At 40.8% G+C, this 13,660-nt stretch overlaps 1 protein-coding gene across 4 annotated transcripts in view; it reads right to left on the reverse strand.

Moving 5' to 3' along the window:
* Positions 1–13,660, reverse strand: part of LOC140483090 (uncharacterized) — a 163,042-nt gene that overhangs the window by 128,023 nt on the left and 21,359 nt on the right. For all 4 annotated transcript variants that reach the window (XM_072581029.1, XM_072581027.1, XM_072581025.1 and 1 more), the window contains 2 exons: positions 8,915–9,043; positions 4,469–4,627 (listed from right to left, as the gene is read on the reverse strand). In XM_072581029.1, the coding sequence (XP_072437130.1) occupies positions 4,469–4,627; positions 8,915–9,043 (288 nt within the window). The remainder of the gene's footprint in view (positions 1–4,468; positions 4,628–8,914; positions 9,044–13,660) is intronic.

The raw sequence follows: 13,660 nt of genomic DNA on the forward strand, positions 1-13,660 counted from the left end.
CCACATACGTTCGAGACACCACCCACGCCCTCCACCTCCTCCAAGACTTCTGTTTCCCCGGCCCCCAACGCCTCATCTTCACCATGGATATCCAATCCCTCTACACCTCCATCCGCCATGACCAGGGCCTCCAAGCCCTCCATTTTTCCCTCTCCAGACATCCCCAACAGTACCCTTCCACTGACACTCTAATTCGTTTGGCTGAACTGGTCCTCACCCTTAACAATTTCTCCTTTGAATCCTCCCACTTCCTCCAGACCAAAGGGGTAGCCATAGGCACACGTATGGGCCCCAGCTATGCCTGTCTCCTTGTTGGCTACGTAGTGCAGTTGATCTTCCGTAATTACAGCGGCACCACTCCCCACCTCTTCCTCCGCTACATTGATGACTGCATTGGCGCCACCTCGTGCTCCCGCGAGGAGGTTGAGCAATTCATCAACTTCACCAACACATTCCACCCTGACCTTAAATTTACCTGGACCATCTCTGACACCTCCCTCCCCTTCCTGGACCTCTCCATCGCCATTAATGACGATCGATTTGACACTGACATTTTTTACAAACCCACCAACTCCCAAAGCTATCTGGATTACACCTCTTCACACCCTACCTCCTGCAAAAATGCTATCCCGTATTCCCAATTCCTCCGCCTCCGCCGTATCTGCTCGCAGGAGGACCAGTTCCACCATAGAACACACCAGATGGCCTCCTTGTTTAGAGACCGCAATTTCCCTTCCCACGTGGTTAAAGATGCCCTCCAACGCATCTCGTCCACATCCTGCATCTCCGCCCTCAGACCCCACCCCTCCAACTGTAACAAGGACAGAATGCCCCTGGTGCTCACCTTCCACCCTACCAACCTTCGCATAAACCAAATCATCCACCGACATCTCCAAAAAGACCCCATCACCAGGGATATATTTCCCTTCCCACACCTTTCCGCCTTCTGCAAGGACTGTTCCCTCCGTGGCTACATGGTCAGGTCCACGCCCCCCTACAACCCACCCTCCAATCCTGGCACTTTCCCCTGCCACCGCCGGAACTGTAAAACCTGTGCCCACACCTCCTCCCTCACCTCTGTCCAAGGCCCTAAAGGAGCCTTCCACATCCATCAAAGTTTTACTTGCGCATCTTTTAATATCATTTATTGTATCCGTTGCTCCCGATGCGGTCTCCTCTACATTGGGGAGACTGGGCGCCTCCTAGCAGAGCGCTTTAGGGAACATCTCCGGGACACCTGCACCAATCAACCACACCGTCCCGTGGCCCAACATTTCAACTTCCCCTCCCACTCTGCCGAGGACATGGAGGTCCTGGGCCTCCTTCACCACCAGACGCCTGGAGGAAGAACGCCTCATCTTCCGCCTCGGAACACTTCAACCCCAGGGCATCAATGTGGACTTCAACAGCTTCCTCATTTCCCCTTCCCCCACCTCACCCTAGTACCAAACTTCCAGTTCAGCACTGTCCCCATGACTTGTCCGGACTTGTCCTACCTGCCTATATCCTTTTCCACCTATCCACTCCACCCTCTCCTCCCTGACCTGTCACCTTCATCCCCTCCCCCACTCACCCATTGTACTCTATGCTACTTTCTCCCCACCCCCACCCTCCTCTAGCTTATCTCTCCATGCTTCAGGCTCACTGCCTTTATTCCTGATGAAGGGCTTTTGCCCGAAACGTCGATTTCGCTGCTCCTTGGATGCTGCCTGAACTGCTGTGCTTTTCCAGCACACTAAATCAGAATATATTCTCACCTAGCCCATTCACCAACAGTTGGTCATTTGGTTCACTCTCTGCAGGGTAATCTAAAATCTTTCTTTAATAAGAGTCTGAGTAACCAAAATCCTTAGAATAATTATAGGTTTGGATTACCCCTTTGAAGAAAAAAAAGAAGTTATTTTCCCTTTAGATTAAAAAAAACTTCATGGCTCTCGTCTCCTAATGTGCTTCTTCTACATTCTCAGTGGTGTCTATCTCCTGTGTCTTACCTGTAGTTAAAGCTAGAATCTGATCCACGACCTTCTGCTTCTCAGTTTTCCTTTCAGACTCATTCTTATAAACTTCAGCAAGTCTGAGGGGTTTCTCAACATGTGTGTCCTGCATTGCTACAATGGAAACATCTTGGTTTTCGATTTTCACCTCCTTCCTTTCCAATCAGATCTTGGGATATTTCCAGCTATCCATTCGTTACCTTGGCTACTTGTCTTCCATTTTCTAGCCCTTTCCAAGTTATGAAAATGATGGACCAAAGATTTAGTTAACTGAAAATGGTCAGCTATTTTTGCTCCCTTTCTAACATTTGCAAACCTTTGATCTTCAACACAAGTTATGAAGGAAACTAATGAGTTTTTAAATTCCAATATGAGAATAACATCACTAAGAGCTTCATACATGGTTTCACCTTCTAATGGTCTTATTCACCTACAAAAACTAGTATGCTTAACTCTTTCAATTCAATATAGGTTTGCCCAGGTAGCTTCCTTAAATTCTGGAACCTGTGCCTATCCATGCACTTCATAATTTTGTAAACCTCTATTAGGTCACCCCTCAGCCTCCGATGTTCCAGGGAAAACAGCCCCAGCCTATTCAACCTCTCCCTATAGCTCAAATCCTTAAACCCTGGCAACGTCTTTGTAAATCTTTTCTGAATCGTTTCAAGTTTCACAACATCCTTCCAATAGGAAGGAGACCAGAACTGCATGCAATATTCCAAAAGTGGCCTAACCAATGTCCTGTACAGCCGCAAAATAATTTCCCAACTCCTGTACTCAATACTCTGACCCAAAAAGGAAAGCATCCCAATATATCTTCACTATCCTATCTACCTGCGACTCTCAAGGAGCTATGAACCTGCACTCCAAGGTCTCTTTGTTCAGCAACACTCCCTGGGACCTTACCTGAAATGTCGATTCTACTGTTTCTCAGATGCTGCCTGACTGGCTGTGCTTTTCTAGCACCAAACGTTTTGACTCATTTTCTCAAATGACATGAAAAATGTCTCTAATCCACTTCCTCAAATTTTGGTAGGGCCTGTGCAATCTTAAACATTTTCTATCTGGATATCAAATCATGACTCAGATTCTCCCCAACAGAGCCTACATCAGCACCTAATGTCTCCTGTTACAACTATGCCATTTTAATTTCATATTTTCTCCTTTTTCCCCCTTTTAACTTCTAATTTTCCTTTTTCCATTTCCTGTTTTCTTAATGCCTGTCTCCCTTTAAACTTTTTCTGTCATTTCTGGTTTCTTCACTCTCTGCTCATGCTCCAGTCTCTTCAACTGTATCTGAATATCAACCATTTCTGACATTTCACCACCTGAAGTACTTGGTCCTTCTTTGAATTTCCTCTAAATCCAGGTACTGTGCTAGTACCTCAATTATCTTAGGCATTTTAGCTCTGTTAGGCAATGCTATATCTGGATTAGTGGTGCTGGAAGAGCACAGCAGTTCAGGCAGCATCCAACGAGCAGCGAAATCAACGTTTCGGGCAAAAGCCCTTCATCAGCTTTTTTATTCCTGATGAAGGGCTTTTGCCCGAAACATCGATTTCGCTGCTCGTTGGATGCTGCCTGAACTGCTGTGCTCTTCCAGCACCACTAATCCAGTATTTGGTTTTCAGCATCTGCAGTCATTGTTTTTACAATGCTATATCTGGGTTACCTTCAAAAATCAATCAACTTTGGTTTGGAATTTCTTTTAGAAACTGCTAGTGACAGCTCTGTCAAATGCAGGTAATCTTTTGCTGCTTCCACCACCATGTCTTATGTGCTGTACAGAACCCAGTGTATTGTTCACCTGTATTATTTATTTACCTAACCACGCCCAAATCACACATCCATGGAGCACGGTGGCTCAGTGGTTAGCACTGCAGCCTCACAGCACCAGGGTGCCAGGTTTGATCCCACACTCGGGTGACTGTGTGGAGTTTGCACATTCGCTCCGTGTCTGCATGGGTTTCCTCCGGGTGCTCCGGTTTCCTCCCACAGTCCAAAGATGTGCAGATCAGGTGAATTGGCCATGCTAAATTGCCCATAGTGTTAGGTGCATTAGTCAAGGGGAAATGGGTCTGGATGGGTTGCTCTTCGGAGGATCAGTGTGGACTGGTTGGGCTGAAAGGCCTGTTTCCACACTGTAGGGAATCTAATCTGAAGGGAATCTAATCATTCATAACCAATCCAATATCAATCCCCATCCCAATCCAAATCGTAGATCATGGGATTTGATTCTTTCGTAACAGAATTTTAGCACCAACTGCATTTATGCTATTTTACAGAAGTCACAAATGCTGAGTCATGTTTCCCATCCCAAGCACGGACATTCCAACCCAAGTACGGACATTAGTTGTTTCCTTAAATCTTAATGAGAATCCTACAACACACTCAAATGAGTTTCTCAAAGACTACAGGTTATTCTAATAAGTGGAGAAATTCTCAGCTAATGCTTATACTTCACTCATGCATACCTGCCTCTTCTCCTGCTCGTCTGTATTACGCTGGAACAGAAGGTCTCGCTGTTTAATTACATGGCGTTGCTGTTGAACCTTCTTGTTTAGTAGGTCCATGTATTGTAAACGCATGACGTTACACAACTTGTACACATTCTTGTAAACCTCCAGATGGCGCTAAAATAACAAGCAATGATCACATCATTTACAATTAGACTTTAGCACATGAATTCTGCACATTTTTGGCAGTTAATCTGTAGCTACGAGTTTGAAATTAAAAAAAAACTGTGTTTAATAATGTGATAAATATAGCAAAAAAAGGATAATTCCACACCAAAATGGTTCATAATTCCTGGAATCATAGCAAATGAACATATAGAGCTGAAAATGTGTTGCTGGAAAAGTGCAGCAGGTCAGGCAGCATCCAAGGAGCAGGAGAATCGATGTTTCGGGCATGAGCCCTTCTTCAGGAGGATTTTCAGCTCTGATCTCCAGCATCTGCAGTCCTCACTTTCTCCTCAAATGAACATATAGTTAACATTCACAAACTTTCAAGGATTTGAACAGCTGGAGGCAAGTTCAAGAAAATGAATGTACACATTTTGCAACCTTTTATTTTAAAGAATATTCCATAGTGAATTGTTGGTGCTTGATTCAAAATGGGCAACTGTTCCTCTTTAAAAATTTTTGTTCAGTTTACTCAAGTACCATGAAAATATTCTCACCAAGACATCTTCATTGCTTTCCTCTCAGCACCTTTTCATCCAGGGTGATTTCAACCTCCATTTCAATTCATCATGAGTTCTCTTCTCTGAGTTCAAATGCCTTGCTAGCCTTCCTTAATCTCACCTCCATACAAAGTCCTCAAGCCCTATCCACTGATATCTCTCATGCAGTCTTGTTGCTCTCATTGAATCAATTGTTATCGAGCCATTTCTCATTCCTTCCTTGTATCACTGCCTCCCACAGGCCCTTCACACTCTCAGTCTCACTTTTTTAACCACATCTATCCTTGGATAGGGCACTCTCCAAATTTACTTGTCATGTCACTTGCATAATCCCACACACTCTCGTATTATGATCCTGTCAGGCATCATTAGTATTTAGACAAAATCTAAACATCTAGCAACCAACTGACTAAACTATGCCACAAGATTTCATATTCTTAAACAAAAGCAAACTAACATACATAAAGAGAAATTACATAAAACATAATTAATTTAACAAAATGAATGATAAAGACCAATGCTATAAACTTAGTTCTACATTTTACTATACTCTAAAGGTTCCCTAATCTTACAAAATCTTGAAGGTTCATCCATTTTCCTGGATCCAACCACAAGGTATGCAACAACTCTAACGATCTCATTTTAATTCTCTTCAGTGTTCCAGCTATCCTCGGAGATAATATGCCATCGGTATGTTTCCATTAGCTTCTTTGGTAATGCAACCCTCTGTCTTTCCTTACCGACTTCATGACTGTGGATATCTTAGTTCCTTGTTTGGGTGGCCAGCAGAAACTCAATTATCTTCCAACTTTCCAGGGTAACTATGCCAATTACTGTCTGTGACAATGCTCTGTGAGAATCCAGTGGAACTCTTCCACTACCTGTCAACTACAAAAAATTGTCCAACTACTTTTCCCTCATGAAAACCACCTGAAATAACGACCAGCCCTCCTAATGTGCGGTGATCACTAAATTTAGTATTCCCTGCCTGAAGTACAGACCTAACAAATGGCTCTCTCAATTTTGTGAACTGCAATCTAAATCTAGACCAAAACTTCAACTGTCTTCGGATGTTTCCAATGTGAAATGTTTGCTTCTGTCAGCAAAGACACACTGATAAATTAAACAGACGTATGCTGTAAGCCAGACCTTCGCCCTGAATTACTAACTATATGACAAAGTCGTATGTTTTTGGATGATTCAGAGACACAAACAATTACACTACTTTCAAGCCAGTTCTTTAATTCTGTAAACCATTTTTCTAATCTTTAACAGAGTTTTAGGATGCTCATTCTTAGAAATGCTTGCTTTTGTTTTCCAAAGAGATAGCGATAGTCATTCCACCTCTGCCGGGACGTCTAAAAATGGCTCCGTTTCACACTTCTTAGTCTGAGCTTGCAGATAAATATAGATTAGCGTATCATTGTAATTAACTCCAAGTTTGTTTGAATTGCATTTACCTCAGGGTTACACGTTAGTTTCTCAATCAAATCCTTCAATTTATCTCGAGTTTAAAGTTTACTTCCAAAAACTGAAAGGTTGCATTCGAAAGCAAATGAATTATGAAGTAGAGTTTTCTGCAACATTAGTATTAACCTTCCATACATCATAACCTTTCTGCAGCTATCATCTCACCTCCACCTTGGATATCCAAGACTCTATTAAAACCATTACTCTGTCACCCTGGCCATTTCCCCAGTACAACCCTTACCTCTGTTTAAGTCCAAAGGGACACAGATTTAAACAGAAGTTTTTTTATAATTATAAAGTTGATAAGGTTCTGCTCATTTTTAACTGAAATTATGTTGGGCAATAGAAATTTACTAGAGTTCACTATTCAAAACATATAAGATCTGAAAAAGTCCTGAAATGTTTAAGGATTGGTTGGTGTCATGACCATAGAGGTCTATAGTACAGAAAAAGGTTGCTCATTTCTGTGCCAGTCAAAATGACCCACCTAACTACTCTAATCCCACTTTCCAGCACTTTGCCCATAGGCTTTTTGCCTTGGCATCGCAAGTGCACATTTAAATACTTATTAAATGTTATGCAGGTTTCTGCCTCTACCATCCCTACAAACAGTGGGTTCCAGATTCCCATCACCCTCTGGGTGAAATCATTTTTCCTCACATCACCACTAAACTGCTGTGCTTATCGTAAATGTATGACCCCAGTTATTAATTCTTCCGTAAAGGGAAATATTCCTTCCCGTCTACTCTATCTATGCAACTCATAATATTTTACTATATAATCAATACCTCTCCCTGTATATTCGTTTGAAGTCAGATGAAACTGACATTCATCTTTGTTAGATATTTCCTCCAAATCTATTTTTAATATTTGCATCTGTAGAGCTGAAAAAGAGACATTTGTTGAAGCTTTTTGTCCTGCACTTATCAGGATATTTTTGATATTCGGGATTTTGGAGGCTGTGGTTTTGAGGTAATGTCACTCGTCTAATAATTTTGTCACAGCCTAATGTTCTGTGTCCTTGAGTTTGAATCTCACCATGGCTGATGATGAAGTTTATATTCAAATAAATCTCAGGAAGTAAAAGCTAGCCTAACAGCGGCCACATAAGTACAGTTGATTGTTGTAAACATGCAGCTTGTTCAAGGAATATCCTTTAGGGAAGGAAGTCTGCCATCCTTCCCTGGTCTGACCTGCAAGTATGTCCAGACCCAAAAAATGTGAATGACTCTTAACTACATGAAATGGCCTGGCCGGCCATTCTGTTCAAGAGCAATAAGGCTGGCCCAAACAGTGATGCCTACATTCCAGAATTGTAAATTTTAAGCCATTGAAAAGCTTGGTTGTTAACTGTCAATCATATTAATGGGTGCATTCTGCATGGCAATATCTCTTCCCAAGCAAAGTTCACTTGCCAATTAATCAGCACTCTATTATCAAGCAGTATAAATGATTGTTTTCCTCATTTAAAAATCACACAACACGAGGTTATAGTCCAACAGGTTTAATTGGAAGCACACTAGCGTTTAGAGCAACGCTCCTGCATCAGGACAATCACCTGATGAAGGAGTGTCACTCCGAAAGCTAGTGTGCTTCCAATTAAACCTGTTGGACTATGACCTGGTGTTGTGTGATTTTTAAACTTTGTACACCCCAGTCCAACACCAGCATCTCCGAATCATGTTTTCCTCATGATTTGGTTATTCTTGCAAAATGTCCCGATTGAGTGTAAGACAGAAAGCTTTTCAACAAAATGTGCCTTTTCTCAACAATGCTCAAGATCTATACCACCAAAGGACTCTATTATATCTGATAACTATGTGATATATTTTAAGTATTGTCATGATACTGTATAGACTGACAGCACTGAATTATACTCTTGGCTGCATAGCAAGTAAAATGGTGGTCCGATCATGCTAAGGGTACTAGTAATAGACCATTTTCATATATATTTTGTTGACTGGACATGTAACCTGCTAAAAGTCCGCCAACATCTTCAATTTTGTTGGGGACAGATTTTCATTTTTGAGTGTTACACCTTAGCAGGACATTTAAATATTTTAGCACCCTTCAGCTGTTCACAAGTTGAACAGGAAAATATAGTATTTTGTTATATGAGAAAGTAATTACTTTCTCCACACCCGTTCCAGTGCAATTCTGGTTGATCACATTGAACAATATCAAACTTTATATACTTAAAAAGCAAATTGATGAATATAACATTATTCCACATGGTCAGACAAGTAACTTTCTTTAATGTCAATACCTGTTCCTGCAGGGCCTTCTTCATTGCTTTTACTTTCAGCTCTTCTTCATCCTCATTCAACGAGTCACGTTTTCCAAGCTTACCTGGCTTGCCAGCCTTTTGATGTCTGTTCTTTTCACCTCTGCCATACTGCACAAAACCAGAATTCCCAGCATGAAATGAGCAGGATGTAGATTTTTCAAATAATGTTCTGTACATGTTATCAAATAACAAAGGCAAATTTATAAATATTTATATCTGTAAGATAGATTCAGATATGGCTATAATAAAACGTTAAGGGTGTCATCCATTACTGTTGGTACTACTCATTTTGGCTATAAACTACAGTAACTTCTAACATTTTCACCACAAGTACAATATTCTTGTTACATTTAGATTGCTAATATTGGCTAAATAATGAGATAATAAATAATAACATACTTTTCATGTTTATGAAATTTGGATTTTCAAATTAAAGGTAGATGGGTTTTAGTTTCAGTTCTACGAAGATCTTCTTTTTAAAAAAATAGGTCACACAATAATTTGGAACAGTGAACTAAACCTATCCTTTCCAAGAAAGCATGTGATTCAGTCAAGTGCCGAACAGGTTACCTGTTGTGTTAATTGATACAATGCCTATCCTGCCGAGTTTATGACAAATAGAGAAAACAGACTATTTTAGCTTGGTTTTTGGCTTCTGTTCAGAACACACAGATTTTCAGTTCAGGAGAGAGTTTTCTCCCCAGCAGAAGAGTTTTATTTTGTGAAGTAGGTACAGTTAGTAAGTTTGCAGATGACACCAAAATTGGAGGTGTAGTGGACAGCGAAGAGGATTACCTCAGATTACAGCAGGATCTGGACCAGATGGGCCAATGGGCTGAGAAGTGGCAGATGGAGATGAATTCAGATAAATGTGAGGTGCTGCATTTTGGAAAAGCAAATCTTAGCAGGACTCATACACTTAATGGTAAGGTCAGAGGAAGTGTTGCTGAACAAAGAGACCTTGGAGTGCAGGTTCATAGCTCCTTGAAAGTGGAGTCGCGGGTAGATAGGATAGTGAAGAAGGCGTTTGGTATGCGTTCCTTTATTGGTCAGAGTATTGAGTACAGGAGTTGGGAGGTCATTTTGCGGCTGTACAGGACATTAGTTAGGCCACTGTTGGCATATTGTGTGCAATCCTGGTCTCCTTCCTATCGGAAAGATGTTGTGAAACTTGAAAGGGTTCAGAAAAGATTGACAAGGATGTTGCCAGGGTTGGAGGATTTGAGCTATAGGGAGAGGCTGAACAGGGTGGGGCTGTTTTCCCTGGAGCGTTGGAGGCTGAGGGGTGACCTTATAGAGGTTTACAAAATGAGGGGCATGGATAGGGTAAGTAGGCAAAGTCTTTTCCCTGGGGTCTGGGAGTCCAGAACTAAAGGGCATAGGTTTCGGGTGAGAGGGGAAAGATATAAAAGAGACCTAAGGGGCTACTTTTTCACGCAGAGAGTGGTGTGTGTATGGAATGAGCTGCCAGAAGAAGTGGTGAAGGCTGGTACAATTGCAACATTTAAGAGGCATTTGGATGGGTATATGAAGAGGAAGGGTTTGGAGGGATATGGGCCAGGTGCTGGCAGGTGGGGCTAGATTGGGTTGGGATATCTGGTCAGCATGGACAGGTTGGACCGAAGGGTCTGTTTCCATGCTGTACATCTCTATGACTCTATTAGTCTTCAAGCTGTGAGAATTTGTATCAAAGGTTCATGTTGTCAGTACTAAAAAACGATTTAGCCCAGCAGTCTAAAAGGGAGAACTAAACATAGGTCATTCAACTGTCTCAACAGTCCCAGGAAAGCTACACAGTCATATTTGTAAGAAATTAAAGAGTTAAAATAGGAGTAATATTTCTCTGGCATTTGAGTATATATAATGGATAATGTAGGGAAACAAGTAGAAGCTTTGTTTTACACTTATATTAATCTTTTTCTATAGTGTATATCTTTTTGTATAGATAGCTTTGATTATTTCTTTTTCCTGCTGTACCCTAATCCTGTTAGTTTGTTAATGAACCTTTGCCGCTTTGTGTGATTATGTTTCAGTTACTAACCACCATGGAAACCATTTGTAAAAGTTAAACTTATGATCCATCAAGTCAAGTTTCACTCGCAAATCGGACTTGTTTGGTATGACAATCAGATGGAATCAGAGCAAAAATATACCTCTCCGAAAGCAATGACTATTTATAGATATTGGAAAACAGGTCTATTTGGTGAAATTTGCTATGTGGATGAGAATTTCAAAATGGATTGGCCTTAGATGTTTCTGGGAGTAGAAGATATAACAGTGGATTAATAGAAATGTTAACCAAGGATAAAGTGAGAACGAGCAGATAATAAATTAAAGCAAATTTCACAAGGATGGCTTACTTGAAGGAGTGAGAGGGATTGAACAATTCAGGAAGATTAGAATCAAAAAAGTCTAAACGTCATAGAGAGAAAGACTCACACCAGAAGCTTTGCCCAAGGAAAATGGAGAATAAAAAAAAAGTGATGGTAGTTCACAGGACGATTCGGTTTCTAATCAGATCTTTGATTTAGGTAGAAATCTATGATTAGTGGCTAAATCAATTGAGAATGGAGTGGAAAGATGGCTGACCTTGTTTGTAATGGTGGCTCAGAAGATGAAGTGGCCAAAGTTTGGACTTTAATGTTACAGAGTGTTTTATCAGGTACATCTTTGAATATGTGTACCAAGCTGCAGGATATGATAGCGTTAAAAGAGTGACACTTTATGCTTATGAGCATGTCCCAGAAGCTCATCAATTAAAATTTAGAACTATAATGAACTTAATCAGACATTTGTAGAACGTTGAATTAGAATCACTACTGTGTGGAAATAGACCCTTCGGCCCAACAAGTCCACACCAACCTTCCAAAGAGTATCCCACCCAGACTCATTGCTCTACATTTTTCCCTGACTCATGCACCTAACCCACACATCCCTGAACATTATGGGCAATTCATCTAACCTGCTCATCTTTGGATTGAGGGTCCCTGGTGCTGTGAGGCAGCAGTGCTAACCATTGAGTCACCATGCCGCCAAGAGAAAAAATGACTGTACTGGAATCAGTGGTTTCATCATATTCCAGCAAACCTTCAAATTTCTTTAGATAAGTATTAAGTGTCAAAAATCTGAGAAGTGACACATACCACATTCTGAGATGTAACTTGCCCGTTATTACCTTTAGCTGGGATAATAACAGTAAAGATGAGGCTGTCAGCTCTTACACTATTTTAAGCAGCCAATACTCAAAAGGCACAGTTTGGTTACCGAAAAACCTGGGGCTCATTACTGTTTCCCCATCCCAATTTCCTTTTCCCATCCCTGCTGCAAATATCCAGTCCAAGATATGTAATTGGAAATATTTGACCAAAAGGCAGATTAGGATATGTGGGTCAATTACACCTGTAAGACCTTTTTTAAAATACAAACACACAGAGTATAACAATTAAACTGAATAAGTCATAGGTACAAATTCAACTTGCTGAACGTAACATGGTAATCATTGCTGAGACATAGCTGCACGATGGTCAGGACTGGCAACAAAAAGTTGGCAGAAAGAGAGCTAATTGGATAAATAACCCTAGTAAATAACATTCCTGAAATACATGATAGAAGAGAATATAACAAGAGATAAGCAGGCAATTGGGATTTCAAGCTTAGAATTGAGATGGAAAAAGATTTAGGATTTTAACTTATATTTTGTTGTATATGTTGTACATATTTTATATTGGGAATGCAAACTAGTAGCTCACCAAATGTTCATTGCAGGAGGGGGGGCGGGGGAGAGGGTGGTCAACATTTTTCAAAGTATGTAATAATTTACAGAATCAGTAGGGACTAATACTGCAATCTGGACCAAAGCCTCTTCCTACAAGCAGCATGCAAGAATTAAAGTAGTTCTCATTTCTTCAAACTTGCAACGTGAATATTCAAACATCACAGAATGAGAGATGATCTCATTCAGACTTACAAAATATTTAAAAGGCAGTGATAGGATTGATGCAAGTAAGATGTTTCCCCGACATGGGAAATCTAAACTGGAGGCTTAATTTAAAAATTAGGGATATGTCACTTAACTCTGAGATGAGGGAAAATTATTTTAATTGGAGGGTTATGAACCACCACAGAAGCTTAGTCTTTCAGTATATTTAAAGTTGAGATTGATAGATTTCTGATTATCAGTGGCGCAGAAAGTTATAGGAATGAAGTGAGTAATAGGCATTGAAGTGTGTGATCAGTCATATTGGATGATGATCGGTCATATTGAATGCCATATTATATTTAGTTAATGGCTTAGCTGTGCATGAACATTTATTTAATCAGTAAAAATGATAAATCCCTTGCAAAACTGGAATCAATGGATAACAGGAGCCAAAGTCTCTAGGGGTTGGAGTCATACCTGGCACATAAGAACATGATTATGGTTTTTGGAGGTCAGTCATCTCAGCTCCAGGATATCTCAGTGGGGGTTTCTCAGGGTAGAGTCCAAGGCCCACATGCTTTTAACTGCTTCATCAATGACCTTCCTTCCATCATAATGTCAGAAGTAGGGATGTTTGCCGATGTACAATGTTCAGCACTGTTCACAATTCCTCAGATACCAAAGCAGCCCACGTTCAAATGCAACAAGATCTGGACAATATCCAGCCTGAGCTGATAAATGTCAACTAACAGTCATGCCAAATAAGTGCCAAGCACTGATCATCTAATCACTGCACCTTAACATTC

The sequence above is a fragment of the Chiloscyllium punctatum genome, chromosome 11 (assembly GCF_047496795.1).
Source record: "Chiloscyllium punctatum isolate Juve2018m chromosome 11, sChiPun1.3, whole genome shotgun sequence".
NCBI lineage: Eukaryota > Metazoa > Chordata > Chondrichthyes > Orectolobiformes > Hemiscylliidae > Chiloscyllium > Chiloscyllium punctatum.